The sequence below is a fragment of the Numenius arquata genome, chromosome Z (genome assembly GCF_964106895.1).
Source record: "Numenius arquata chromosome Z, bNumArq3.hap1.1, whole genome shotgun sequence".
Lineage (NCBI taxonomy): Eukaryota > Metazoa > Chordata > Aves > Charadriiformes > Scolopacidae > Numenius > Numenius arquata.
The window spans coordinates 19,037,857-19,064,779 of NC_133616.1; the positions used below are offsets into that span (position 1 = coordinate 19,037,857).

At 37.3% G+C, this 26,923-nt stretch overlaps 1 protein-coding gene across 1 annotated transcript in view; it reads right to left on the reverse strand.

The window, feature by feature from the left end:
- Window positions 1-756: 756 nt before the first annotated feature.
- ARL15 (ARF like GTPase 15) overlaps window positions 757-26,923 on the reverse strand; it is a 146,927-nt gene continuing 120,760 nt past the window's right edge. Inside the window, exon 5 of the mRNA XM_074166565.1 lies at window positions 757-1,065. Within this exon, the coding sequence (XP_074022666.1) occupies window positions 913-1,065 (153 nt within the window). The 3' untranslated portion in view covers window positions 757-912. The remainder of the gene's footprint in view (window positions 1,066-26,923) is intronic.

Below are 26,923 nucleotides of genomic sequence, written 5' to 3' on the forward strand. Positions count from 1 at the left end.
AACACTGGAAGGCCCTTAAATATGGTATAGATGCCTTGGCAATTTTACAATAAGAGTAGTACTCCATTAGTGAGTGATAAAGGAAGCAACCCTTATCTAAAATCAGTCACACTTCTAACTAGTAATAAAGCTTCCACAGCTGAATTAACAGATATTTGCTTTGCTTCTCTTATGGAAAACTACTTTAAATGAAAATTATTACTTTATCCAACTTTTGTATATTTTCTAAAAATATTGTTACTTAGATCACTTGTTTACATCACTTATTTTTCCCAAATACTGTTATCTGCACACATCTGCTTGCTAATTTACCTTTCAGGAAACTTCCAGCAAAATAACATTTCTGCCTTTGACAAGGTTATGCTGTCACTTTAGAAGAGGAATCAACTAACTTGTCAACTGTGGTTTTGCTTAATAAAACTTCAGGACTAGCCTTTGCATTAACATGAAACTGCTTGCCTTTTTGGTATCCTACTAAGGTACTCAGTGGCTGTGCTTTCCATACTGTGGGGTCAATAAACAAGCTAATACAAATTAGTCTCACAAACCCTTAAGACATCAGTTATTTTTAAAAACCAAGGTAGCAGATAGAATTCCTCCTTTACAGACCATGTTATTTTTGTGCGTGTAAAATTTCCTATCAAGGATGACCGCAACGCAAGAAAGCAACATGCAGTGTGCAGAAATAGTGGTAAACAAAGAGGAATTCCCTATTTCAGTAGTGTAGACAACTTTACTGGAAATAGTTGTGTACCTGGTTCACAGAATATTTATTTTAACAAAAGGACATTCTGCACTAACTGTGTATGAACAACATATCACAGCACAGTCTTGATAGCATGTCATAATTAAGCTGTGAGCAGAATGTGCAGGTTCAGGGATGCCTGGAGAACCACTCTTCTCTCTTGCGTTTCACATTCTTGAAGGTTCGAGGTCTCTCTCTTCTAGCAAATTTATTAGAAGGGAGAAGCTGTCTTTTACTGCTTCCATATCATCCAAGGAGCAGGGTTTAAGAATCCAGCGCTTCCCACGTGCAAGTGGCTCAAGTTCAAAATATTTTTTTATCTAAGAAAAAAAAAAAGACCAAGGTATTAATATTATAATGATAACTCTGTCTCTCATCTAAAAAGCCAAATCAAACCAAACCAGCAAAAAATCCCATGTAAAAGTATCAGGGTACTCATTTTTAGAATCTTACGCACAGCTGTTCTTATAACACAGGTTATATAATGTGACCTGAAAGTGTTTTCTTTAGGGGTGAGTGACCTGCTTGGAAGCTACCATTCTACCCATACACTTAACAGCATGGGAGGTCTGGGGAAGAGGACTTAAGGCAAAGAGCAAAGCACATGAAACAAGTGTTCAAAAACACAGCCAAAACAGCAAAAGTAACTAAGAAATTTTAGGTTGTGTTTGTATTTTAATGTTAAAGCTGTATGTTTCATCATACTCTTACTGGCAAACACTTAACATGCAGAATTTGTCACCAGACTACTCTAACTACACAAATGAACAGTTAAAAATGTACAAATCCTAAACATTCAAGTCAAAATTGAGCTATCACAGAGGGATCCTTAATGACCTTGAAAACACTAGAAAAATAAAAATTCTTCCAAAATCAGTTAATTTTTCTAAAATTAAACACAGCAATTTTTAAATTATTAATATTTATTAATTAAAATTAATTAAAATTAAAAATATTAATTAAATATTAAACATAGACTAGCACGCTAATGTGATTAGGATAGTAATAAGTATTATACGTGAGACATTACACTTTTCTACAATTATCTTAGTTCAAAATCTAGCACGTTCCAGCAGACTTCAACAGCTTACTAACAATACCTAAAAATGCCTATAAAGAAGGAAACCTTTTAATTAAACTAATTCCATTTTTACATCCGCAGCAACCATGCAGCAAGGAGGCATAAGAATATGACATAATACAGAACTGCAATTTTTAAGGTGATTGTAAGCCCTCACAGTAGAGGCTCTAGACAGGCAACTGGAGCTACACTGTGTAAGGCTCCATGTGCAGGGTGAATAAGAAAAGAAAGAAAGAAAGAAAGAAAGAAAGAAAGAAGAAAGAAAGAAGAAAGAAAGAAAGAAAGAAAGAAAGAAAGAAAGAAAGAAAGAAAGAAAGAAAGAAAGGAAAAAAAAAAAGAAAAAGGCTTCCAAAGCCCAAACAAGCTGCAACATCTCTACACAGCTCTTATAGTGTCTATACAACAGTTTTGTTTATCTGGTAATGTACGATAATAGAAAAAAACCAACTGTAGTTGTATGAACTTGCATAAATCAGAATTCAACTGCGACAATGTGGCAGGAAGGGTTTCTTATTTTTCAGAAAGGAATTTCGAGCAGAGTGTTTAGTAACAAATAGAAAAAAAAAATGGTCGTTTTGAGATGGGAACCTCTCCTTGCCCAGCTAAAATAAAGGTGAAACCTTTTAAAATCTACTTCCAACAAAGCTGAACTGTATCAGTAACAACCTACAAACATTAGAAAACGAAGCACAATACTTGACATTCCCTTCCCCTCAAACAAATTTCAGAAAACATAAAAGTTCAAATAAATGGGACTTCAACAAGCAGTATTTTAATATCAGCGTATCTACTTTTTAGCATTGCTATCTCAGTGCCACATTAGAATCAGATACGGTAACATGCTTATGTGATCAGAACCTGAATACTGATCTCTGTGAGGGATATATTGCAATGCCTTCAGCAGCTGAAGCGACACCAAATTGAATTTACCCCCATTAATATATTGAATTAATGGTACCAATCATAGTACCGGAAAAATTGGGTAAGAAAGCTCTCGCCCATTTCAGCAACAGCCTCCTTGAGTGTTAAATAAGGGGAGGAAGTAAAAGCTGCACAGAAGCATAACAAAGCAAGGTGTCAGTGCAGCTAGCTGATAGAGCAGCTGGCTGGTGTTAAGCCGACAAATATGGCTGAGTAATTTGAGATGTTTCGGACCCACAACCCAGAGAATGTCCACCACACCCCCTCTACTGGAAGACTATTGCCATCAGTCCCTTGAGCTCACTGAAGTCTCACCACGCTCTTATTTACATAGCTTCTTGAATGAAGGCTACGCCATATGAAGACACAACTAAGAAAAGGTCATTACATTGTAAGGAGAGTACCTGGGTTTAAAAGCATTAAATATCTAGAAATACATACATATGCGAATGACAGCAGTAAGCAGACTAGCACCGAGTCTTTTGCGTTTGTGGGCTAATACGATATTGCTTACCAAGGTAGCCTCTAGCCAAGAAAAGCACAATGACTTTAAGCTATATTTCAGTGAATGCAGATGCCAAGATAGATTTTCTATTTCAGCAGTAAACCAGCATCAACTGATTTAGTGAAACAAATTTTTCAGATAAATTATTTCTTTGGATACCCAACGTGGCTTAAAATTTATTTTTTCCAATTTCTAGGTGTGTAATCAAAATGTAACAGAATTAGCAATGTGCTGTCATCATTTTCCGCGCCTAAGGAACAGTTCAGAGTACCTGCACTAATAGGCAGATAATAGGCCCTAGATGAATGCTGAAATTAAAGTGATCATTAAGCAGCGGCTTTTGAAACGGGAAGTTTTGATAATGGCATGAAAGCACAACTGCTTACATTCCCGTAAGTAACAGCTACTTAGTTCATACCTACAGAGAAAAAGATTTGTTAGGTGACGTCTCTAATCCAAATGTAGAAAAGTAACATTAATTAGCTTACAAATAACAAATAATTAAGCCAGAAGTAGCACTGAAGTGATTCTCTACAACCCAAGGGACACTCGTCGGTATGTTACTCTATTTCCTCATTTAAACTTCCCACCACAATGGAGTTTGCTAAAGCCCGGAGCTTTGCAAGCTGGCTCTATGACTTTGAAACTTCCAGAAAGAAGTTTGCAGACAGAAATATTTTCTGATTTACTAGAACTTCTCCCCCCTTTAACTGAGCAGATGTCATTCAGTTCTAAAAATGAGTAAGTTTTTTTAGACTAGAACCCTTTTTTACATGCAAGAGATGAAACAACTACACCAAAATAGACCGACACAATCAGATGCCCAACACTGTTTATACAGTTGAGTTTTCCACTGGAATGCTCTCAGTTCTCCATCCGCTTTTGTTTCTCTAGTTGCTTTCTGCCCCAATGACCATCATTCACACTCGTTCCCCACTAGATTTCCAAATATCCAAAGGAAGCTGAAATTCTCTGAATACTCACTCACCTAGGTATTTCTTGCATAATCAGATAATCAGCAGTAACTATTTTACAGCTCCCTTCAATCGCACTAGCACAAAAGGGGTGAGTTCGTAAGAGAAGCTCTTTTGTCTTCCCCTCTTGCATAAAAGGTGAAAAGCTTTCTGCTGTTCGTGGATGCTGAAGCAAAATATAAAGACTCCAACATGCTTCAGATGTCTGACACATTAGAGGTGCATTTACATACTGACTGCATTTTGAAGTGTTTACTTTGGGATTGCTGTATTTTTAGGATATGCTCTTAGAAGAAAACACAATCAATTAAATCCACATAATTTTAAGACTTCTTTACCACTATTTTACAGGATCTCACTGTATGTTTTGACTCCACATGGGGGCCTTGTTTTATAGAGAAGCCGACATTGTATTTATGCTGCATTCTGAAGTCAATAAAATCTAACAATACACATTTGCGATTATTCCCACTCTTCCCACACTCCACCTTCTAAGTCCTATTCTACTGGCACAATACACTAAGCATATGGTTATCAAATGTTGCTTAACCTACATGCTAGAAAAGTCAAGACACAATAAAAGGATTGGTGCCCAGAACCTCAGCTGGGGTAAATTAGCATAGCAGTGTGGAACTGATGTTACTAAATTGATATACGCAAGCTGAGTAACCAGGCCCTGCTGAAAGCTTTTGTATGTTCTATTACTGAACCTCATCTAGCCAGTTCTCAACACACATGAACATAAGATGTATAGGAAAACTTAGATACTGGACTATATAAATACAGAGTCATTTCTATTAATTACTCAACATGAAAAAAAGCTGTTTGAAAATAATATTTTTCATTCAAATTCAAAACTTTTAATACCAAATTTCACCAACACAAAAAGGCTTCCAACCTACTTTGATTAATCTGTTGTAAACAAATACAAAATTCGGGTAGTTACTTACACTACCAGGCTGTATTTGGAGAATTTAATGGATAAAATATTTTTTCATCTATTGCTGTTTTACTGAACAATTTCACTGGGAAAAACAAATTTGTAACAACACATCACATGTATATTATATCTAATCAAAGGCTGCACAGTCATGTCAGCATCCCCACTAGTCTAAGTTTTTCAAAGACTTTTACAGGATTAAGCAAGTACTACTGCAACAGAGTGACTGGTGGAGGCATGAATTAAACTAAAATTACCTAATCTGTCTATTAACCATAAGAAATGGTTCATTCATCTACCCATCTATCCCAAATCTGCACGGACAAGAAATGCAGTAATAACAGGAGACTCAGATTCCCTGTATTCATATTGTGAAAGTTTCATTGAGCTGTGATGCTGAGATCACCTCTTCAGACAACACAGAAATCTGCCTTTTGGAGAAAATGCAGGAGAGAGAGACAATTTTGATTGCCGAGTCCACGAAGAACAGCCGAGCTGCCTATAACAGTGACCAAAGCATGCGCAAATTCAGTATCTTTGGAGAAGAGAAAAAGCCAAAAGCCCACCACATAGCATTAAGTTTTAAAAAGGGAAACTACATGAAATGAGTAACTTAAAGAAAGTTAACTGTGCAGCTAAAAAGGTAAAAGGCTTGCAGGTGTCATAGAAAAAAAAATACCATAATTAGAGGCTCAGAGTATATTTATACTGCTACCTAAGACTTTAAAAGAAACAAAAAAAGCTTCCAACAGTTGCAATAAGGAAAAGGATGGTATTAGAGGTAAAAGAAGTCGTGTCTAAAAAAGGAAAACAGAAAACAAAAGAAAGGAAATTCTGGCAAATGAAATAGAAACCACAAATGTTGACCTACTAACCATAGAGTGGAACCCATTGCTTAAATCACCGCTGATGCTAAAAAGTAAACTGAAATCCACTCTAGTTTATATTAGTGTGCTGGACTGCAAACTGCACAGCCTCTTGAGCCGCTACACGTGCTTTTCTGCTGGTCCTGTTCTGAATATAGTGATTTATAAGAGTGGATGGAATGGATCGGTAGCCACTTCATCTTAAATCAACTAGCTCAATCCACTGCTGTACAGGAGTTAACACTTTCATGCTTTTCACTAAAAATCTGCTAGAAACCCCTTTATCTGACACCCCACTTGGCTAAAAAGGACCTCTTCTCTGATCAGAACAGCTGCTCTGACGTGCAAAACTGTCAGCAGAAGTTTCATAACATTTATTCTTCCTACAGAGACACTTCATATCCTCCTGGAAAGATACTTCACGTGTGCCTGCTGGTATGCTTCTTCATAACAGTGATCTCATCCGTGTCTAGAGGGATCCGTGTAATGCACCTATGTCTCATAAGCACTCCTCCTAAAACACCTATACCTCATATTTATTGACTCCATATGGAACACCTCTTATGCAACAGGGAAGGGAATGAAAGGGCCTCAGCTGATGGGAAGGGATGGTGATGTGCTGTGGTCTGGAGCAACCTATGCTACAGGGCTACTCCCAGGAACACCAGCTGAAGGTAAACAAGACTATCAGCCATACAAATGCTCTTAAATTCTAGTTCTTTGAAGCTAACTATTTCACTGCCAGCTGACTTTTATGTGCCACTGAATCCAAAGTCTGTATGTGCAATGTTAAAAATTTGCAATGAATCAATTAAGTACATATTATGATAATCAAGAATTACGAAACTGAGCTGCTTTGTTTTTTAAAATATGACCTGCTGAAGTAAAACCAAAAGGAAACCCAAGACTGTTTTCTTCAGCATTTCTGCATGATGGCAGTGTAAGCAATTCCTCTAGACAGGATTTCAAAACCATCAGAAGGCTTTTAGTACAACTTCTCACAGGTAGTGGTGAATGCTTTACAAATTAGTATTTCTAGCTTGTACAGCTTTCCAATATTTTTTAAAATTATTATTATTTTTAATTTTTCTTTTTACAAAAATCACCCGAAACACTTCCAACTGTGCTTTGTACTTACCTTTGTAATAGACCTGGCCAATAGTTTTGGCACGTAAGTCTTTACAAAAAGGAATATAGTCACTTACACACATATTCCACAAAACCATACACACAGTACTTGGTGAAACAGATGCACTTTTCCATTCTTGTTATCTCCAGTGGCCACAAGACACTACACTTTTCAGATTGCAATTGATTGCTGAAAGAAATGTATTTTAAAGAAGATACCTAACAGTTCTGAATGAAGAAATAGGATGCCTGGCAAATCAGCATAGAGACGCAGTTCCAAACAGAGAGCACACAGTATTGCCAAATGCAAGTGTGAGACAAGAAAAAGAGGAGTGAGCTAGAGAGCTGGAAGATGAATACAGAATGGTGCTTACTGTGAAATATAAAATATTGCATCATCTATCAGGATGGAGAGAGTGGAAGATTTTTAAAATGGATCAGGGTTTTTTTTTATACAGATACGTATGGTAACATTATGATGGCTCTGGGACGAATAAGGTGGATGAGAGTGAGACAGAAAACTGGTGAGGGTGCAAAGGTGCTACTGAGATTTGCATGTATGTGGGTGGAAGAAAAGATAGCCTTTGAGGAGTTTTGAGCATCTCTCAGCTCTTTTCATGCAAGTCTTTACAACACAACAACATACTATGGCGTATTAGATTTCTTTGGTTACATTCTGTTCATTTGTTCAAAAGAAAGAGCTAGAATCAGGTAGCTGCCAGAAACATACACCTATAGTTTGCCTTCCGTGTCTCATTCACCCAGCATATTCTGTTTATACCAGCATGTGCTTTTCCTACAACTGGAAGGCATGAGAACAGCAGCAGCAGCTCTATAGAGAAGACCAGACTTCCAGATGTAGTTTCATACAACCAGTGCTGGGCTGGCAAACAAGACAAGGGCTCACAATATCCAACTCCAGAGTAAGCCAAACAGCATGCCTTCCTGAGTGACAAGTGAAACGAGAACAGAGAAGGAGGCATCGTACAAAAATGCATGCAATGAAAGCACAGTAAAATATTTTCTTTTAATATCTACAGCTTTAGTTCTTTAATTTATTACAAAGAATCAATCATAAATGGAAACCGGACATCAGGTTAAATACAAGACTACAACTAACTCTTTAAGTTTCTGCTCCTATTGCTTCCTCTCTTACCCACTGTGTTTTCTGAAGTACTTTGAGTTGCAACAGATACTGTCTGACAGCTACACACTTAAAGTGTTATAATATAAAATCCTAAAGAGGAATGCTGAAAATTAGCCCTGGTTAAAGTAAGATATTTGGAGGACATCTAAAAATCACATTTTCTTCCCCCATATACTACATAGACACAAAAATACCAATTTAATGCATATAAGGATAATTTTCTATATAAGTGTATTCCTGGCACATCCAAATATATTCTTAAGCTATACCTGAAATAACTGTTTGAATTTAAGATCAATTTAAACTTAGGATAATTTGTTTAAACTAATATTGTTGCCCATATCTGTTAAAAAAAAAAATAAAATGGAGCATATCCAAAGATAATTTTGTTATAATTTACTATACCACCATACATCTCCTGTCTACATTCTCTCACTCAGGTTTGTCTTTTTCGTTACACCTTTGGTTGAGGAATACAAATCACTAGTAGAAACTCATACCATTCAGAGCCCTACAGAGTTTTCATAGCTTCTTTTTTAACAATAGACTGCAGATATTCACAGTTTACTTCAGGATATAATACTAACAACAGAGTACGCCGATTTCAGCAGTGAAATATGGCAGCTTTAACTACAGATTGTGCTTTCAACTAGTAACAAAATCTGAGACACAGGTATACAAGTGCTGAGTTTTCATCCCCCCAAAACCCAAGTTTACCTGTGATATTGAATGTCAAAATAAACTTTAAAATAATAAGTCCAAAGATAATAATAAGTCCAAATACTTAATAATAAGTCCAAAGATCAATCCTTACTATGACATCCCTCTGCAAATGGCCCGTTTTCTGTTCAGATAACAGTTTAAAAGTATTTTCTGGAGAGGTACATATGTGATGATTCATCTGCGTTTGCCTGAACATGTATATAAATCTAGCACTTGAATAAATAACATCTGTATACCATGCCCACGTCTGCAAAGCACCAAAACACTGTATGGACATGTATTCTTGTATTAACAGCAAAGAACAGGATTTCTAAGGGCTTTGTGTTTGGTTCCCACATTTACAGGGCTGAAACTGTTCCAAGCTAACAGCCAGTATGAACACAAAAGAAAACCCATTTATTCAGCAGTAGCTGCGGTGCTATGAGATGTGTGCTCTCAAGCACAGAAGACCAGCAGTCCCACCTACTCCATTTGTCCCATAACAGGTACAGAGCAGAGTGTGCAAATGTAGGATGGTTTCAACCTCCCTGCAGGTCCTTTGCTGATGGGTGTATTGTGAGTTATCTGAAGTCCACACAGAGGCAACGGAAGCCCAGAACTAACTCCAATTAACCATTTCTGGTTTGAAAGCGGAAACTGTGAAATAAATAAATTTTGGAAAAAGTTAACCTACAATATTTCTGAAGCAAAAAATGCTCCCAGAGACCCTGCCACTGTGAGCTGCAGTTCCTGGCTGCCAGATCGCCGTGAGCTCTGTGACCCTCCAATTCCTCCATTGCCAGGGACTTCTGTGGGAGCTGTTTCTGAGGATTTCCTCCTTGCCCTGTGGTTAGAGGAGGCAAATCTGTGCTTTGGGTCAAGCAAAGGGACAAGCAAAAGAGTAATGAATATTCTTCACCTACTGCATCAAGATACCACTTGCCTTACATTATTCTGATCCACACTGCAAGGAACAAGACGAAATAATAGGAAGTAGATAAAGAGTTGCATGTACATAAAAGAAGAAAGATCGACTGATATCTCAGGCAGGATATCAACCTTTACATAAAAAAAACCCCATACTCAAAGAATCCACACTCCTTTCCAAAGAATGCCCAAATTCTAGGGCACACAAACAGCATCTATAAAATTCATGGCCTCTTTGAAGGAGGGCTACTGATTAAGCATTGAAGATGCTTAAAATAAGATTTGTAACAAAGCTATTGTAACTTTGATTAAGTAAATTAAGGCTTGCCTTTGTACACCCATAACTGTGGAGTGCCTTTACAGCGTCACTGAAAAGTCAGATTCTTTCTGAAGAAAAGCACCTGAAGGCAGGATGGTGATGCCCAAATTCTCATCATTGTATCAATGAAAAACAAAAGCAAGTATTTGTCACATGACTCCAGCAGAAAAGGAGACCAGCTTCTGCAAGCTGACAGGTAGCTCCTTCCATCTGCCTCTGAATATGACTTGTAGTCTTACCAACAGGTCCTATCATTCCACCTGGGGTAAGCTTTTCCCTGGAAAGGAAATTGTATATAGCAAATATATAGCTGACATTAATAATTTTTTTTAAGAAGATGAGAAGATTAATATCATTTGACTAAAATATCTTAATTCAACAGATTTTTCTAAGCACTCTTTCCTCACAGAGTGAGTCTATTCAGAATTATGGTCTGATGAAGGTATAATCACCTCTTCATATTTGGAGATTTTGGTGCTCAAGATAAATCTTAATTCTGCACATTTGCAATTGTTAATTGAGTTTTCTTTACATTAGAAATCACCATATGAAAAGTTTCCTGACCACCAGTGACAAGCTAAAAGGTTATAGTGTATATCACTAGCTTTTTGAAAATATACATGAAATTTGCACCACTTTACCATTTCTTTATAATGAACTATTAAATTTGACCACAGCTAAAAAGACCTTAACTAAGTATTCCATACATACAGGCCAGGAAAGGTTCTGTATATTGAAGTTAATGAGTTTAAGTCCCAAACTCACGTATAAGAAACAACCAATTATCCTGTCTGAAACACAGGCTTGTAAAACTCTCAGTTACTTGTAAAACGGTCTGCTACACACGAGTAAGATGTTGTTTAAATGACTTGTTTGACTAGATGCATTCACCATGAAATTGATTCTTTTAAAGCATTATTTTTAAACTTGATACAAGTTAACTGCATAAACTGAAAATGGGAAAAAAACCTGGCATTATAAAGCGCAGGTTTCAGTATGAGTTTAGTATTTTATGGGGTTAAGGGTTACTTGAATAAGAAACTCATCAAGAATAAATAGTCATTTGTAGGGCAGTAATTGAAAGGTTTCATACAATTAAACTATTCTGCCATTTGTATGCCAAGATGTATGTTATAGGATCTAATGTTATTCCACCGCAGCTCCAAAGTAGTACAAAGACAATATAACAACAAATAGAACATCTTTCAGCCATAAGCACCAAAAATAAATCTGAGTTGCTATTTTTCTATAATCTGAAAGATTATAGAAAATTTTGTGGTTTTACATTACATTTTACATTGTGGTTTTACACCTGAGACTTTCAGTTAGATTTAGTATTATTATTTTGTTATGCCTTTTAGGCAGCAGGTGGCATAAGAAGGGGATAACTAGTAACGGGCTACTAAATATTCCTCAGTCTCCAGCACAGGGACTCAGTATTCAACTGTACAATGGTCCAGATTTCAAAGAAAAAGAAGAAGTCATTGCAAGGAGGTCATGGAGTTGATTATATTTAAAAAACGCACCAAAGCTAAAAATAATTCCTCTAATAATTAAGCTTCTTCAATAATATTTTGGACTTGAATGTTTAGCATGACCCTATAAATACAGACAGATAGACCATGCTAGGGTTACTGAACAGACTAGAATTTGCAAAGTAATGTTTTACGGTTACTTCCATAACTGGAAAATGCTTCTATTAGTTTATAATGAATCAGTGTACTAATTGTGAGTTGCTAATAATTCACAGATGCTTTACTGACTTAAACCAAAAAAAAGTCTACTTGGTAACAGCCAAAATTTGAAATCCTACTAATGGGACATTTCCAACTGTCCTCTCAAAAAAGAAATGACCTCATTGCAAGATGAAGCACTAACAATAGTTTTTTTAGAAATCGATACAACAAATAAAGTGTTTTATACGTTGCTCCAGAAAAGCTGGAAAAGATACTATGCTGCCTACTGCAAAACTGTTTGGAGAAGAATCAAATTCTCAGACTTTGAATACAGAAGTATTTGCACATTGCACAGCAGTTTACTCAATATCCAGTGAAGAGTGCCACCAGCCATGCTGTTTTATAAGCCCAGCTGTAGACAGATTAATAGAAAGGACAGTGTCATCATCATGTCAGTCAGACCACAGGCAGTGCAGCAGGAATTGGAGAGGGGAGGTAGGGAGAGGTGTGAAGACATCAACCACATAAAATGGCTTCAGATGACTTACAGGCAATAAAACATCCTGCTTCTAAAGAGGTGTAATCCACCACAGCAGAAATAACACCTTATTAAAAGAAGAAAATTTCATCCCAGCTGGTAGTATATCAGCTTGATGTTTGCCAGCTAGAAAGCACAAATCTGCAAACAGACTTGAGGGTACTTGAAGCACCCGGAAAAGTGGACAATGATGAGAAAAATCAAGGTGAAACAGTGACATTTGTCACAGGAAGCAAAAAATGGTTCTTTTGTTCCCTTAGTAAGAGTTAAAATGTATTAACAGGATGTATCAGTAAAAATAAGGTATAAGTGCAATCAACGGGGGGTAGATTAAAGACAAATGCAGTACAAACAAGTACAACTAGATCCTATAAAAAAATCCATTCGCTGGTGATCTGATACATGGTCTGGTGCACAAATACTCTGGACGAGACGCAACTTCTCATCCTCTGTCTTTCTTTCACTACTAACATTCAGACATGACAGTAAATTTATTATCAATTATGTAATTTACTCACACTTGATACAACAGTATAAGAAAAATGCAGGATTGCACTTTAGTTATCAACTCCACATTAGTCTACAGGCAAAAAGAACATCTCAATTTGTACCACGTAAAAAGGTAAAGTGACATTATCATTAAAATGGCTGCACAAAAATGCCCAACTGAAGCAAGAAGGGAAATACAATATCTTGTTAATGTCATATCCAATAATATTCCACCTCATTAAGCACTCCCAATATCTTAATGGGCTATAAAGAAGAAAAAACACTTGGTCAAGTAATTTTTTTTCATGAACAGTTCATCTACCTATTACTAATCCCAATCTGTGGAGATACATACATGTCCAGTGCAATAGAAACCCATTTTACAGGAAGAAAAAAACATCTATGGTCTTATACTTTGATATTGGCACATACTTGTGCATACTACATTTTTACCACTGCAGGTTAGACTCCAGTTCGTTTGTAATCACACACCTGGGAAACTGAACCATGTATGCAAGTGAATGATTGACTGCATGGAAAAGTGAGGAGAAGGAGAGAGTGAAATAGGAGACATAACCGGCACAAATCAAAAAGCTTTTAGATTCTTTCTTATAAGTATTCTTTGTGAGGGAATAGTACTATTTAACTAAATTACTCATTGCCCATGTAAAACATGCTTTATTTCTTTACACTGGTAGAAACAGCTACCGCTCAGACCTCTCCATAGTGCACTGGGCTTGGCTGCACAATACTAACCTCACAACAGGCACTCTTCCAAATCAGAGGGGAGAGCAGAGGGCAGCAACACCTCTTCCAGCTAGAAGCGGTTTGTGGGATATTTTATTTATTTATTATTTTTGTACAAAACCACTACAGATTGCAAGTCACTGTGATAGCACAGTGATACAGACCATGCCTCTATCTGATACAGATACATCTGGAACATTCTGAATCCTAGCTTGTACTTAATGATGAGGATATTCAGAAGCAGGAAACTGCGAGGAGAAAAATTAGTAGAGGGACATCAAACAGAAGGAAAAATAAAATCCCTTTCTGTACAATTGCTAGTATTAATATATTTTAGGACCATGATCTAGGCCACCTTCCCGCAGAAGGAAGTTTGTGCAAAGAAGTGGAGGTCAAGCCTAGAGTGACATGGTTCACTGAATGACCAAATAGAGGTTTACATATTTCCTTTATGGCTGCTGGCACTGGTTTTGGCCTAGAAGCCTCTAATGAACAAAGAGAGCTCTGATCCCTTCTGGAGCCATTCATATGTGATTAAGATCCAACAATACAGCACTTTGATCCACTGAGCTACAGAAGGATTGGATGTTTCCTGAAGGAGTCATTTCGGGTGAAAGGGGAAGAGAAGAAAAGAAGAAGGGAATTTTCCCGATCAGGTCAATCTTACTGAGACAGCACTCTTCGCACATCTAATGTGCATTGTACTCTCTTGAGAGTTTTGAAGCTTTGGAAAGATGACAGATTACTGAGGTATAGCAAAGAGGAGTGAACTGTGGTATCAGTGTCTCAAGTACAAAGAATAAATTCATCTTTTCAAACATGGAATAAGATTCATTTTCAAGAGAAGAAAATTGAGTTAGCTGTTGCAAGCCATATTGCAAAAAGGCAGACATATAAAAGGACAATCATTACAGCAAATTGGTTTGCATCCTTCACAGATATGTTTGAAAAGCTTGCAATATCATAGTCACAAATAAACACTTCCTCACTCTGATGTAGCTGAAAATAGCAGGACATATATGGGTGGGTCTATAAAAAAAATAAAATCAGAGAATGAACACCTGGTTCCCTGAAAGTAATCTTTCTATCTTGACACCAATATACTTCACATAACTCAAGAGAATTAAAGGCCTGTTTGAAGTTAGAAGAGCATGTACATGACACACCATTTGGAGGAGTATTTACTTTTTTCAACAGACATAAGTATTAAGCACAGGTGATGGATTCAGATCTGCAGGAATGAACAGAGGCTGGAATGTCTAGACAACTGGGAAAGCATAACACAGGTGTGACAACTCTGCTCGACTATGACATTCCAACATTTTCAGTATAAACTAAGTAACTTCCATCATCTGTTGATATAAAAGCAGAAAAGGGAAAACATATTTGGCTTTGCCTACTACAAATGTCTACTCCTAATAATTTATTTTGGAAGCTAACTCTCCTTTTCATATTTGGGTTGGATGCTTCCAAGTCCACCTGGGGATGTCTCAGCTCTCTGGTTACCCAGTACATAGGTTTTCAATTCAGAAAACACTTTAAATTCTGTCAATGGTTTAGCCAGATTGCTCATACTTGAATGCTTTTTATGGGGCTGTCCTACTGGACAGCAGGTGATTTTTTGCTTAAAAGAAAATCTTTGTATTTGACATTTACACTCTAACTTCTTGAATGCCTTGCCAACGTATGTGTACTATGATTCCTCATGTACAAATCAAGCAAAACACACTATCTTTCCTCAGATGGTTTTTGAAAACCAACAACATAGAGCTGCACTGACAGCCAACTACCAATAGCGGGAAGGTCGAGGTGAAAGCAAAGGGAATCAACATGGTGGTAACCCCAAACCTAAAATCTATCATCAGTATTTGCAATAAAAGGGGGTTTACCATCAACCTTGTACCATAAAAGAGACTACTACTCTCTGTAAACTACTCAGTTTTATAGTGCTCTAATGTCAGATGTATATTAAATAAATCTTGAACTACTGTGTTTCTGAACACAAGTAAGGCAATTAAAAGGTATCTACTCTTTAAAGCAGTACCACAGAAAAAATATATGGAACAAGCATTTTGCACCTGAGTGTTAATTCAATGTTGATAAGGAGGCTTCCTTCAATCCTGAAAAACACAGCTCGCAGGAAAAACATGGGACTCGCTTTGGAAAGCTCACCTGCAGCTTGTGCTTAAGGACTATATGGCAAGTGATTTAGGTACATTTTACCTGTTTTGAAATTACAGAAAGGGAAGTTTTATTGTCCCTATCACACATCTGCAGTATAATATAAGCAGACAGATTATCAGTAAAGTCTTCTTCAATAATTAAAGTTTGATTATTCCTGTCCTAATTTCATCTGCTTTGCAAAAGACAATCTCAAATTAATCACTTAATTTTCATCAACTAATTAAAAACGTATTAGAGCACATTTGCTATTACAAATCCATGAAATTGAGACAATTTAACAAATCCATTAGACTAGTACAAATACAATTTTCTTTTGAAACTGCAGAACTGTTGACAAGGAATCAGTCCCTTTGGAAAACTAACAGTGGGTTGTTCCCTAGGACTGACCTGAGAGTTGGCAGAGGGGCAGGAGCCTGGACAGCAGCACTCTCCCATGACATTTACAAGGTTGCAGTTCATTAATATTACGGATAAGAGCAGAACCTGGTCTGACAGACCAAAACAACTTATTGACCCTATTCAGAATTCAAAGCAAAGGCAAAGATTTTAATGGCAAGTAAGCAGTTAGGCCAGCTGTTAATTACTGCCAGCCTGCAATAGGACCTTGGCTCCTGAGTGACACTTTTTTTCAAAAGTGTGCTTTTGAAACTCGCCCTACGGCCATACACAGTTGAGATGCTTGACAGCGCTAGCGTGACTGCTCTTCTTCACCTTTAGAAGTGCTCTGCTTTTCAGAGTTGTCTGTACTGCAAAAGTACCCTGCACGTAATTGTGTGACAATTAATTTTGAATAATTTCATTATATGCTGAGTTTTGGAAAGTCTGCTTTGTTCTGTTCTGGTGACCAAGAAAACTGATTTTTTGACGTTAGCTTTCAAATAGAAAAATCTTAAAGGTTGTTGCTACAGATTATGATAATTAAATTGTATGCAGAGCATTGGTGTATTACAGCTGTACAGTTGTGTCCAACTTCTTGATCAGTCTTTTCCCGAAAGTCCTGTCGCTTCCTTCCTGATTTAAGTTCAAACTCAAAGTGAGAGCAAACTTTTGACTGAACTCATCTAAAATACATGTGCAGGGTAGAGCTTTCACTTGGGTAGCTGCCAGACCACCTTTGGCTCTCACTGACAACGGAATATCCAGCTGCAGCAGAGGTAAAGGATAAGAATTTGGCATACCTGCAGCAATCAAACCAGAAAAAGCTTACTCCAGACTCCAAGGGTAAAGGGTAAAGTCTTTGCTTTGACTGGTCAACTGGAACAAAGGGGGCAAATTTTCTTTGCATTCACTGGCCATGAGCTCAGCCTGCTTCATTTTCTACCCAAACTCTACTGTAGCAGTAGAATTGTCCAAGTGACTCTTGGACAAAGGCAAACACCTGCAGGACTGAAGCCCTCCAAAGACACATGGTGACTGGAGCTCCAGTTATGGGCATACATTGAAATTAAGTCAAGTTTGGCCAGCAGAAATGGAAGTAAAAAGAGCTAAGAGGACTACATAGTCAGTTGTTTGGGGTTTTTTAACTTTTTCTGTCTTCCCCTAATTCACCTCAAAAGAGACCTCACAGGTGGTAAGAACAGGTGAAGAAATGGTGAAGCCTAGAAGCAACAGGCAGCAAAAGAGAGACATGACCCATTAGGAACATGTCGGGGCAGAGGGAAAGACATAGAACTCAAACCAGAAAGTTCCGGTCATGATTAGTTTGGGATTAGTTTTGTTTGTTGGAAATTGCAAGAGGCTGAGACAAGGTGTTATTGTATAAGAACTCCACCTTCCATTACACCTATTTGTTTATCCCCAGTATTTCCAAATCATTTCAGAAGTCAGTTGAAAGTTCCCATTCCATAAAACCCACATTTTGGGACACAATCCAGAAGTTAAAAAACAATTGTATTTTGCAAATGCTACGGAGGTGTTAAACAAATACCATACTACTCTGTGTCTTTAGACCCATCTTAATCTGAAAAATCTTCAGTGTGAACAGAGTTTTCATGATTCACACTCATTCAAGAATGCCACTACCAACTGAAAATCACTTTATTATTCATGCTAGTTCAACAATACCATTACTGAAAGCAAATCATCATCATGACACTCCCTGAAAGCATGGCTAATAAAACAATATGGTAACATTTACCATTCTGATATCCAGTTACAGGATATACTGTTCAGCTAACAAAATATCTAGAATCATACACCATAATTAGAGAGAAGGTGAAACATTCAAAGCATGTCTTCAATAAAATTACAATTCAGATCTTGGATTTTTTTTTCTTTTTGTAAACACATAACCCATAAGCATTATGAGTTCAGAAATTATGATTTACTGTTACATTTTTTTCTTTCATTTTAAGGGCACATCTACTTTGGGCATCACTTATACAGGCATAAATAAGCTCTAGATTGATACAAATTACGATAGGGACACCCGATCTCTTTATCAAAAAGAATTGTTGGATTCTAGAAGGCTTGTGTGCGAGAATCCCATCTGACAGTAGATATTAATAAAGGAAATGTCATATATCTCTGTGAGCTAAATAAGTATTATATTCCCAGTTTTACAGATGGAGAGTGAAAGCAGAGATTAAAATCCTCAAACTGGCAAGTTATTTCATCAAGTGTTTGATTACCAGTTGTGAGAAGTCCCACTCAGGTGAGTAAATACTTCGCTTCTGACTTGCAAGCAATTTTTTCCAATTCTTCCCACCCACTCCCATCCCAAGTATGCTGGAATAAGCTCAGCCAGGTAATGGCTAGCCAGAAGAAAAACAACACTTCTTTTTAGGAACTGACACCGGCTCAGACTTGCTCTTTTCTGAGTCTGTGCCTTGGAGAAGTTCAGGAAACTTGTCATTTCTACACAGAAACTGTCTCCTAAAACAGCCTGAAATAGATTCACTTACAAATGGGCTCTGGCAGCACCTGGATGTGGCACATCTTGTGACCTCAGAAAGGGAATGAGATAGGTGAGTTGGTGAGAAGCTGTGACGTTTCTGGGTTTTCCTTAGGTCGTTGTCTTTTCGGAAAACACGGGGAATTATTACTGCTTATCATCTAGCTATTCAGTAAATTCATTCCTTCAAGTAAAAGAGTGAATGCACCCGGGCTCTCAGTCAGTTAACTAGCCAAAAGTTAGACTGCCAAGCAGGTAACAAAAGACAAAGGTGCAGAGGGCTGGTTTGCTCTGAAGACAAAGATAACCTGTCTCTCTTTAGATCAAATACTGGGAAGCAATAAATTACAATAATTTGGAATGATGGAAAATTTAGAATTTTTTGACTAATCTCTTTCCCAGTGTATATTAGTATAATGAATTACATGTTGTAATTACAGTAATCTTCCTTATCTGCTTCTCTCAACTTTTTCACATCACTGTGATATGACCATATAACACGCTAATTTTCTTTTCCCTTCTGGATAAGTTTGAATATGCAGATTCAAGGGGTTTAAAATAGAGTAAGACCGAGTGTATACAAATGATGTTTTGTTGTCAAATACATCTCTTATTCTTATGGGTAAATTTACATATAAAGAACTGCAATATGTCAATCAAATTTTGTCCCATTTTCCCACATTTATAGCTGTATTAGGATTCCCAGTGCTATGTATTTGCCACACATATAGCCGTTCAAAAGATTGCTGAGACTTCTCCTTGGCATAGAGCCAAGAAGACAAATACTAAAGCCTATTAACAGTGCATCACGACTGTGAATTAAAGAATCCTGTGGAACCATAAACTGTCTAGAAAGAAAATGAGAAAAATAATAAAATTTGATCAGAGAGTTAATATATTTTTATTAGTGCCTGGCAGCAGACTAGTAATAGACCATTTAAACGTGTACAGCAATATAACTGACTTGTGTCAGATGCATGGTGGTGAAAAAGTCTGCAGACAGTAGAGTATTTATAGCTAATTAAAAAAAAAAAAAAAGAACCTGACTAGACTGAGCATAGATTTTATCTGTATTTCTCAAGCTGATATGCTCCAGCACGTGAAGATTCTCTAAAGGAATCAAAACACTACCAAATGCTTTGAGGCTATCAATGACAATAATTACATAGCAAGAACTGCTGCGAAACTAGAATTCCCACTTTAAAATCCCAAACTAGCTAAAAAGCTCAAAACACACCTCTCCCCCCACCAAGCTCTGTCTAAACAAGGTAAAAATAGCTGTTCCGTGTGCAGAAAAACTGCCCAATTCAGAAGATGAATGCTGTAAGCTACAGCTATGTCTCTGTCAGTGGTTGCTTCGAAGTATGACTGGGCCATTAGTCAAGAATTTTATAGCATGTCTCAGAAATAAAATTACTACTTTTTTCATAATAGATTATAAAATGAGTATGGAGCATTTTGTAAGTTAGGTTTTATATTTCCTCAAACACTTAGGCCCTGAGAAGCCAGATTTTATGGTTGTAGAAAGTCTCGTATTTAAATACCAAAAAGACTGTATTTAAAAAACTAAGGATGTTTAAGAAGTTCCAGGCTTTTTCTGGGTTTCCCATTTGTGTTCTGTGACACTAGAAAGCTAATATTAACTCATTTTAGCTACTAACACATTTGAGGAGTTCGTGAATGAAGAGTTTACGAACACAACTGAAGATTCTCCAAGTAAATACAGTCAGAACATTAGCTGAGCATGGAAACATTAACCGTTGGCTTTTGTCCTCCTCCCCTGCCAAAACAGTCTTACTGTTTACTTGTTAATATATTTATATATATTTATATAGAATTTAAAGATAGAAAGGAAAAACATCAAAGAAAAAGGAGAAAAATAAACATAGCCTGTTTATCTCTCTTCATTGCTTTCCCTCTCCCCCCCATTCAAATGCCTTTCCTGTGCTTACCTTGCTCTGATCTTTCAAATCCACCCAACTGGACAAGAACCATCTGCCGCGGCACCACAGCCCACAAGGCCAGGAATAGCATGGAGAACCATAGCATCACTTAGCCCACAGGCTGTTTTCTCATGACTGCTGAAAATGTGTCCAAGAGCCAGGTCATACTGCCTTCCATCTCCCACAGAACAGATTGTGGTGACTCAGGATCCTTCTGGGTCAGAAGAAGTCCTCTGGGCCAACCTGCTGCTGCAGCCGTACACAGAACTAATTCACCCTTCTTACGGTCACTCCACCAAGCCTATTTTCCAGTCACTTAAATGTGTTCTGGCAGACAGCTATGACAAATAAGTGCCTTTTAGCAGCAAACTGAAGTGAAACTATGGGACATTCAATGAGAACAGATGTGCAATTCGGTTTAACACTCGATAACTTGTTTTTGTTAATGTGATTTTTTAAAATGCTTCATCAAACTACACCAAAAGCTACAGTGGTATCACATAAACACATTTTCCTTGCATTTCTTGAGGACTCTTAGGACAAAACCTGGGGTCCTGACACCTTGTTGTGCTAAAGCAATGGTTATTTTAGTGATCTGATTAATCCATTCTAGATCAGTAAAGCATGCACACATGTATGTGAGTAGACTTCACAAGTAGACTATAAAAAAGATAAAGGGAAAGGGAGAGCTTACTGCCAGAGAGAGAACATCTTTAAATAATAATAATGAAGAAACTCCACAGCGGAAGAGATCAGTGGAATTATAATGTACGCTTCCTTTTTTTTTCCTGATCTCTGTGTAGTAGAACTTATTTTGGTAATTAAGTCATAGTAAGAAAGATGTTTATACACTGAGATTCCTTTATGTTCCCCTCATCCTCTCCCTAAATAGAGACACAAAGAAGAGACAGAAATCAATGAAACTGCAAAAAAAGCCACACAACTCCTCTAACATTTTAAAAAAACCAAACATTTTATTGAAAAAGACCCAGGTATTACCTGAAGTCAACAGAGGGACTTTCCTATTGGTATTGTATATGGAAGCAATGTATATGAGATATGAAATCTTCATAGAGAAAGACAGGTATAATAAGCACGTTAAATAACATTGCCTTTCTTTGGTGTTATTCTTCATCTTCTTTAAGTAAGAGGTTTACCACAGTCTCCCTCTGATAATACTCTAATGATGGCAGTATCAAAACTGCATTGAGACCATATGATATATAGCAATACCATGGCTAGTATCATAAACATTGCCTGTTTTTGCAATTAAAAATGTGACCAATAGTTCCATTAAAACTTTTGTATTATATTAAAACAAGTTAGAGATACATGAACTGAAGTATAGGAACAGTGAAATGCCTTGTGTCGCAACTTTAAAAAATATTTTAAAGTATATTTAAAATATACTTTAAATATTTTAAAACCAGTATAAAATTCTGGACCATCATAGGAAGGCAGCACAACCAAGCTTATTTCAATACAAAAGCACCACTAATGATAGCTCAAGAACCAGAAAAAGGAGGCAAGGAAAAAATCAAGGAAACTATTTCCCCAAGCATTTGTGATGTCTGCTAAAGGACAGAGGGAAGGTGAGTGGTAGCATCAAGATAAGCAATAAATAAAAGTCTGGTAAGTCATCGTGCTCTATACACCTCCATTTCAGTCATGCTTTTTTACTCTTGAAAGGGGTTCCAGCAGTTCCAAAGTTCCACAGAAGTACTTAAAAACCACTCACAACTCTGCTGGCTGCTAGTCAGAGTCTTTTGCTGTTGCCAGTTGTTTCCCTAATACCTATAAGCAATATAGCAAAGTTGATTTGTAAACTAAAAAAGATGAACACTTGAAATATTGCTATCTGACCTGAACACAATGTCAGGAAATACAGGAAAAGTTCTTCACCTGGGACAAGTGAGGAGAAAAGCACAGTGGAGATCACACCTCAGACAACAATGTTCTTGTTCCAACCCAGAGATCTGTGGCCCTTTACACTACAAGGTACCTGGCTCTTTAATGACAGCAGCCTTCTACTTTCAAAGGTAAAAGTGATGTGGTGCTAATGACAACAGAAGTTTAATGTCTGTGCTTACAAATCAACTAACATAAGTTGGTCAAAAAGTAAGAAACTCTTACGCAAAAGGGTTGTAAGCCAGAAGGAAACACTACTAATCTGTTTGTTGCAGCTGGTGGCTCTTCCTGCTTCCCCTACTGGAGAATCAGGATGAGACCTTGCCTACCCCAGGACTACTGATGGATGCAGAAAGGGAAAGTGCCACACAGCCAGCAGACTGAAATCAGACAGCTACTGCGCTACCCAAGCAACTATTTCAGCATATTTGCTTTCTGTATCTATAGGCAGGTATCTCAAACTCAGAGGAGCTTATTTTCTGTTCTGAGGCCCCTGATGCTCCAAAACAAAGACCCAAAACAACTGCTGAATCTCAGTAACTACCATAAATGCTGTGACAATGAAGGAAGAACTGTTCATAGAGACCATGTCCTCCTCTGCTCCCTTGGAGGGCAAATACAAGTTCAACTGCAACCATTCACGTGAGAAGCTCTGCCAGGTTATGCTTGCTTACAAACTGCTCATGCAAGAGCAATATGCCTGAGTGCAAAAGCTCCCAACTGAGAATAAAGAGCTCTTAGATGAAAAGAGTGGAATGTCATCCTGAAGAGACCGGGCTTTTTCTGATGGGAATATTCCCATGGAAACTCTCCCAAATCTCATACGTGAGACCACATCTTTTTTAACTAAGAGTTCAGGAGGCTCATGTAAATTATTTGCACAGAAAAAATGTAGATAAACATACAAAGAAACTGCACGAAAAGAATACCAACTGTGAATGAACAAATCACCTATCTTTAAAAACTGAGCTATGGAAACAAAGGGCAACATTTTTTACTTATTCCAAGCTCCAGAAATTCATTGTTTAATTTATCTAAGTTCTTAGCATTTTTTCAGCGCCTGCTGAACCTTTGATTGAGAATATTTAACACAGAAAAGTTATAGAGGAGTTGGGTATTCAGAAAAGAGAAGTGGGAGAACACACAATAAGGAACCACTCAAAAATGGTAGATTTCACTGATTTACTGGGAATTAGACAAAAATTCTATAACAAAGGCCCTCAGATAGAGAAGCATTCAATTAGTTCAACCATATACTTCATGCTGAACTTCAAGTATTGAAACTACCCCATTGGTAGTTAAAAAGACATTGAAGAGCTTTAGAAACCAGAGATGGGAACCTTGAAATCTCTAAAAACAAGTCCTTGTTCAAGAGCTTTCCTTAAGGCTTAAACAGTAGTATTAGTAAACACTAGTATTATTACTACTAAGGGCTGATCCCCAAAAGAATCCTTGCTGAATCTTACTCTTTTCCTTTACCACAGAAGTATCTGCATGTACTTCAGCCTGCCCCGTGGCCCATTTTTGGTACTCCGTGCTTGGTAGTAAGTTCTGTGAAGAACATCTTTCACAAAGACACTGCAGAGTAAGCTGCAGAAGGAAGGTGACATCCAGGAATGTCAAGAGCACTACATCACATGACTGATATTAATTCAACAATATGGAATGCCAAAAATAATCAGGAATTAATTTAGCCCAGATTTTTCAAATGAGATGCTTACAGTTAGATTCCTAACCCATATTTGAAAGGTGACCTAAGCATCAGTGAGTTTTCAGTAGTGTTGAGAACTTGCAAAGCTCAGGGTTTCAGAACCTCAACATCACTGAAAAATCAAGCCGTTAAGTATAATATAACCTGTTTACAAATACCTGTTTGTAAATATACCTATTTACAAATAACCTAAATATAAATTATTTGACATAACTTTAGGCTTTAAATTTTTGATGATGAGAAAATTAAAATTAGTCACTACTTTATTACAATGAAATGACCAAAGGAAGAACACAAAATCACGTGGTAACATTCTGTTTTCTGCCAGTACAAACCCCTAGCACTATAGCTACCTGAAATCAAATTTCAGCAGCTAGAAAGCTACTTTCACAAGTGTTCTCTACAGATAGTTTTCAACATGGAAACAGAAAAAAAAAAGAACTGCCATTCTTTGTTGTACACAATTTTGAATAATTTTTTCCTCTCTCAATTGAGGTCTTTTGGGAATATGATTGTAAATCACTCAGGCAAAGAAAACATTTCCATAGATGGCCAAATCACCCCACAGCTGAGATGCATCCACACAAAAACTAAAAATAAAACAGAATTATGCATCCAACTAACGTAAGTGTTATCTATTTCCAAGAGCAAAAAGAACACAGCTCACAGTGAACACAAACCATAGCATGCTTAAAAGGGAGACCACACCATCCTACATGCTACTGATCAATAACATAAGACAACAATTACAACTAAAAAAATGATTATACAAAACCCACCTAGACACAGGTCCACACAGGACTTGAGTATAACTGGTCACTGCCATTTTCTGTTGATGAAAAAGATTAGCAGAGAAACAGAAACCTATAGAGAGAAATATGCCTGAAGCGTAAGCTTTCTCCCCACATAGAACCAAGATCCTATCTCATGTACTCCTGGAAGCCACACAGTCAGGGCAGAACCTTAGACCGGGTTCCAAAAAAGCAAAAAACCTGTTTCTTAAAATAGTTCATTGAGCAATCAGAAGCCAGAGAAGTAATTTCTATGGAAGAGAAAAACTCTTCTCAATGTGGCAATACTGACCACCAAAAATCAGCAACCAACAATCATCAGTGACTGACACAATATCAGGATGATTCTGTAATCAGATAAAATTGCAGCAGGATGAAAGGGTATCTAGAGGTAAGAATGTTTCCCCCTTAGAAACAATACTAATGTAGCTACTGTATGGATGTTCTCAGACATTTTTCTATACATTCATCTATATATTAAAAAACCCAACCCTATTACTTTACTTTATCAAGGAGAGAAGCCTTCTCCTTCATACACAAATACATCTGTCTACATAAAAACAGGTTCTCATGGAGCTAAGAGGGAAAATTTTCTTCCTCCTACAATTCCCTTTTTCACCCCCAAATGTCATATTATACATAATACCAACATATGTATAGAGGAATAAATGACTTCATATACGGTTGTGTCAGAAGATACCTGGAATGTTTGTAATATTCCTAACAAATTGCCAATTTTAGGATAGCCCACATACTTGATCATTAGCTTTACTTCCATCTGTCAAAAAATGTAATACGATGAGTCTTTGGTGCCTAGCATTATTTCTTGATTCTTATTTGTAACTGGAATTACCAAACATTTTATGAGGAGAAAATGCACTTTAAAACATCACTTATGGAGAGAAGCAACTTCTTCAGTGTTTTTCACCACATCTGTTTCCTGTTACACAAGTGGTACACAATATGTCACAAATGGACAAACTCACTGAAGGAAAATTCTACATCTAAAACTCATAAAACCACATCAGACTGATCTAGTTAAATGAGACTGCATGTTGTAAACTTTTTTTCACTAGCTAATATTCTCAGCGTCAACTTTTCCCTCAGTGAAACTATCCACATACTCATGAATATGAGTCCCTTAAAGGAAGTGTATTTCCCTTACACAAAGTACAACCAATGGGTAAACTCACTGCCACAGAACGTGATGGATGCCAGAAGTTAAAATACATTCCCTAATTAATTTGAGAAACTCATGGAAGAAGCACTCTTTTAGGTAGAAAGGAGTGAATGCAACCTGCACAGTTTGGAATTCCCTAGAGAGTACTGGAAACCGGGAGAGGATAACGGGTGAAGCGTTGCTGGATAGACCAGTGTGACATGTCATTATGCTGGTACAATGGGAGTCTGAGCAGCCATGGTCAGAGGGGGACACTGGGAAAAACGAGCCTTTAGTGCGACCCACTGCAGCAGCTCTTACACCCCCTCATGTGAGCAGCATTTCTACTCTTGCAGTTCCAAATTGAAGCTTTTATCTGAAACACAATCTACTTTACGCCATCTTAACTTGTGCATCATCCATATGTCTTTTATATACTGACTGAAACGTAATGTTAATCAGAGCGATGAACTGACTACTGAAGCCAATGCATGGATGTGAACCTCATTGTCACTCTGCATACTCAGGCTTCACTACTAGCAACCCCATATACCTGCATTGCTCACCTGTGGACAGCACCCATACTAACATACTAGAGGAATACAAACAAGGTGTGGGGAAAGAGAAAT